This window comes from Sinocyclocheilus anshuiensis, unplaced genomic scaffold, assembly GCF_001515605.1.
Source record: "Sinocyclocheilus anshuiensis isolate Anshui unplaced genomic scaffold, SAMN03320099.WGS_v1.1 scaffold343, whole genome shotgun sequence".
Lineage (NCBI taxonomy): Eukaryota > Metazoa > Chordata > Actinopteri > Cypriniformes > Cyprinidae > Sinocyclocheilus > Sinocyclocheilus anshuiensis.
The window spans coordinates 1524354-1527749 of NW_015549598.1; the positions used below are offsets into that span (position 1 = coordinate 1524354).

At 36.2% G+C, this 3396-nt stretch overlaps 1 protein-coding gene across 1 annotated transcript in view; it reads left to right on the top strand.

Annotated features, from left to right (window-relative positions):
* Nucleotides 1–3396, top strand: part of LOC107658543 (unconventional myosin-XVIIIb-like) — a 53543-nt gene that overhangs the window by 12560 nt on the left and 37587 nt on the right. Inside the window, exons 7-9 of the mRNA XM_016447134.1 lie at nt 924–1091; nt 2155–2362; nt 2730–2872. Of these exons, the coding sequence (XP_016302620.1) occupies nt 924–1091; nt 2155–2362; nt 2730–2872 (519 nt within the window). The remainder of the gene's footprint in view (nt 1–923; nt 1092–2154; nt 2363–2729; nt 2873–3396) is intronic.

A 3396-nucleotide genomic window follows, 5' to 3' on the forward strand; every position in this document is an offset into this window, starting at 1 on the left:
TGGTTTTTGGATATTTTAATAAAAAAATCTTACATATTGTGCCTCAAACTGAACAAATTGCTGCTTTCTTTAAATTCAACTATAGTTACAGTTTTCTTAAGGATATAATCTACCTTGGCTAATGCTGTGAACTATATAGGAAGCCCTATTACTTGCATATTACTATAATACAATTACAGTTAACAGCAGAGGCCAAGCTATTAAACTCAATTCTCTTTATTTTAAGACATAATAATCAACACTCAAATTAAAAATTGTATGTAACCATGTAAATTGCACATGAAGCTGTTTTTACATTAACTTCTGCATTTATTTATAATATTTCTACTCCAATTCGTTGTTCAGATATAGTCTTTTACAGTGGCTGTCATAACTCGTTTTGATGACAGAATTATTTAAGCATATATTAAATAATTAAGACATGACTAAGAGGTTAAGTGAAATAAAATGAATATATAGGCTAATATAGTGCATATATTTGGCGAAATGCTCTTCTCTAGACTTCAATTCTCTAGTGAGCTTACGAGCTGTTGACACTGAATGACTTACCTGAGATAATGTAATGCTAGGTGACATATTGTTTAATTTCCGCGGTTGAAACACTGATTGAGCAATTACATGAAACTTGATACATTTCAATAAGTTGTACTGTTTCTTTCAACACACCTTCTGATGTTCATTCATGTTTATTTTGGGCTGTAGCTAGTAGTAAAGTCGTGATCCGCGACTTTGTTTCTTATCAAAAGTAACAATATATAAAACTATAAAACTAGTTTCAAGTTCTGCACGTGTAGTGGTTAAAACAACGCTGTATTTGAAACGAAAGACCAGTACTGAATATTTTCGTACCGTTACACCTCTACTTCTAACTCATCATATGATGTGCGTGACCAGTGCTGACGTCTCTTGCTGGTTGTGTTCAGCTGAACCCACCTGAGCTGGACCTGTGTGAGGACTTGAGCGACCTCGTGAGCGTGAACGAGTCAAGCATCCTTCACACTTTGACCAGCCGAGCTAAAGGACATCTACCCTTGACCCACGCGGGGCCCAATCTACTGGCTCTGTGGCCTCCACTGTCCCAGCCAGGCAAGGTAAGATCAGTGTATTTACAAAACCATCAGTGAGGCCTGTATGATGACACATTCAGTTTGACATTAGTTAGAGTAGTTATATGCAGCACATTAGTCGTAAATTTATTGATTAATTTAGTTTACTTATAAAAAAAAAAAAAAGTACTATGGTATTGCTGTGGTTTTCTTGTTTTTTGTTTTTGCACTATTTAGAATTGAATTGAGAATGCCTTTTAAATTCTAATTTGTATTATTATTATTATTTAATTAATTAAATTTCATTTTGTCCAACATGGAAAAAAAATTATAAAATGCCTTTAATAAATAAATGCCTTTTAAATTCAGTTCAGTTGCTGAATTTCTATCAAAGTAGCATTGTACATCAATTATAATATTATAGTATTATACAGTGGGTACGGAAAGTATTCAGACCCCCTTAAATTTTTCACTCTTTGTTATATTGCAGCCATTTGCTAAAATCATTTAAGTTAATTTTTTTTCCTTCTGAATACTTTCCGTACCCACTGTATATAACATATTGTGCATATTTAAATAAAATATATAGGTTATATTATATTATATATTTATTAATATCAGTGGTAGGCTATTGTTATATATACATTTATTTTCTTTACATTTTTAAAATTTTATTTTATTAATTTAATTAACTTTCATTTTGTCCAACATGAAAAAAAATAATAATAAAATGCCTTTAATAAATAAATGCCTTTTAAATTCAGTTCATTTGCTGAATTTCTATTGAAGTAGCATTGTACATCAAATTTAAATTTAATTAAATTAGTGCAATTAAAATAATTGCACACGTGTGTGTGTGTGTGTGTGTGTGTGTGTGTGTTCATATTTAATAATTATTATAAATTATTATTATTAGATTTATTAATATCAGTGATAGGCTATATTTATTTATTTATTTATGTATGTATGTAACATAAAAAATAATTTATTACTCAGAATGCTGTAATTTCAAGATGAAGACTTTGGTCCCACCACAGAACTGTTTTGTGAGGGTGTGACATGCAGAACATGAATTAGCTTATTAAAATGTGTTTGCTTTCTGCTTCAGGGGCTTCGGAGCAGACGCTGGGAGTCCTGGGAGGCTCCTGGCCCACTGCAGGCTCTGGTGAGGAGGGTGTATGTGTCAATGGTGGGTCAGCGGAAGGACCAGACGCTGGTGGCTTTGGGACGCAGTGGCACAGGGAAGACCACTTCCTGTCAGTCATTTTCCCAGGAGCTGCTCAAACAAGCGGGAACAGCAGGAGGAAGCCTTACCTGTGAGTGCCTCCCATTTTTTCTGTTGATACGCCAAAGCTACAGAACAACAGAAGACAAAAGCTCAAAAATTACCAATAGAAATGAGTTGAATAAGTGCTTGAATAATTTGCACGCTGGATGGATTCTGTTTCTCAAGAGCCTCTGGTGGTTACAGGCTCCTATCCTGTAATTATAACAGCGTCTTCCTCTCACAGTGTGACATGTTTCGTTCCACTGAATATCAGCGTTTGTGTGTGTGTGTGTGTGAATCTGCTTCTACTGACATGAAGTGACAGGTGAAACACTATAGCAACAGTTTAGAGGCTGTTTAGGGGTGTTTGTCTGTTGTCACAGGTTGTGAGACATGATTTGTGTGTGTAACTGCAGTAGAGCGGCTCCAGGCAGTGTTTACAGTGCTGCGCTCGTTTGGGTGTGTGAGCTCGTCTCACAGCGAGGCCTCGAGTCGATTCGCTATGGTGCTCTCACTGGACTTCAACCACGCCGGACTCGCTGCTGCTGCACATCTGCAGGTTCTCTGATCTGTCTGTCCATCTGTCTTTATCTGTCTGTCTGTCTGTCTGTCTGTCTATCTATCTATCTATCTATCTATCTACAGGGGCGCCGCTGGCAATTTTGGGCCCTATGAAAGAATATGTGGTCGGGCCCCCTACCGCACCAAACATACACTATATTGCCCAAAGTATTGGGACCCACCCCCACTCCCCTTCTAATGAACAGGTTTGACTACTTTAGTAATTTCCACAAGTACATATCGTAATGTTTAAGCATATAATGATATTCTAGGGAATTGTGTGCTTCTAATTTTATACCAATAGTTTGAACAGGACCCTTTTCTATTCCAACACAAAAATGCCTCTGTGTATAAGGCAAGGTTTAAAAAAAAAAAAAAAAAAGATTGATTCAGTCAGTGTGGAAGAACTTGACTGGATTTGCCACTGATGATTCAAACGCGAGTTTTGAGCAGTGTAGAGTAGCACTTGTTGTTTGTCATTTCTCCGATCACAAATGCAGACATGGTTTTATGTTTACGCGG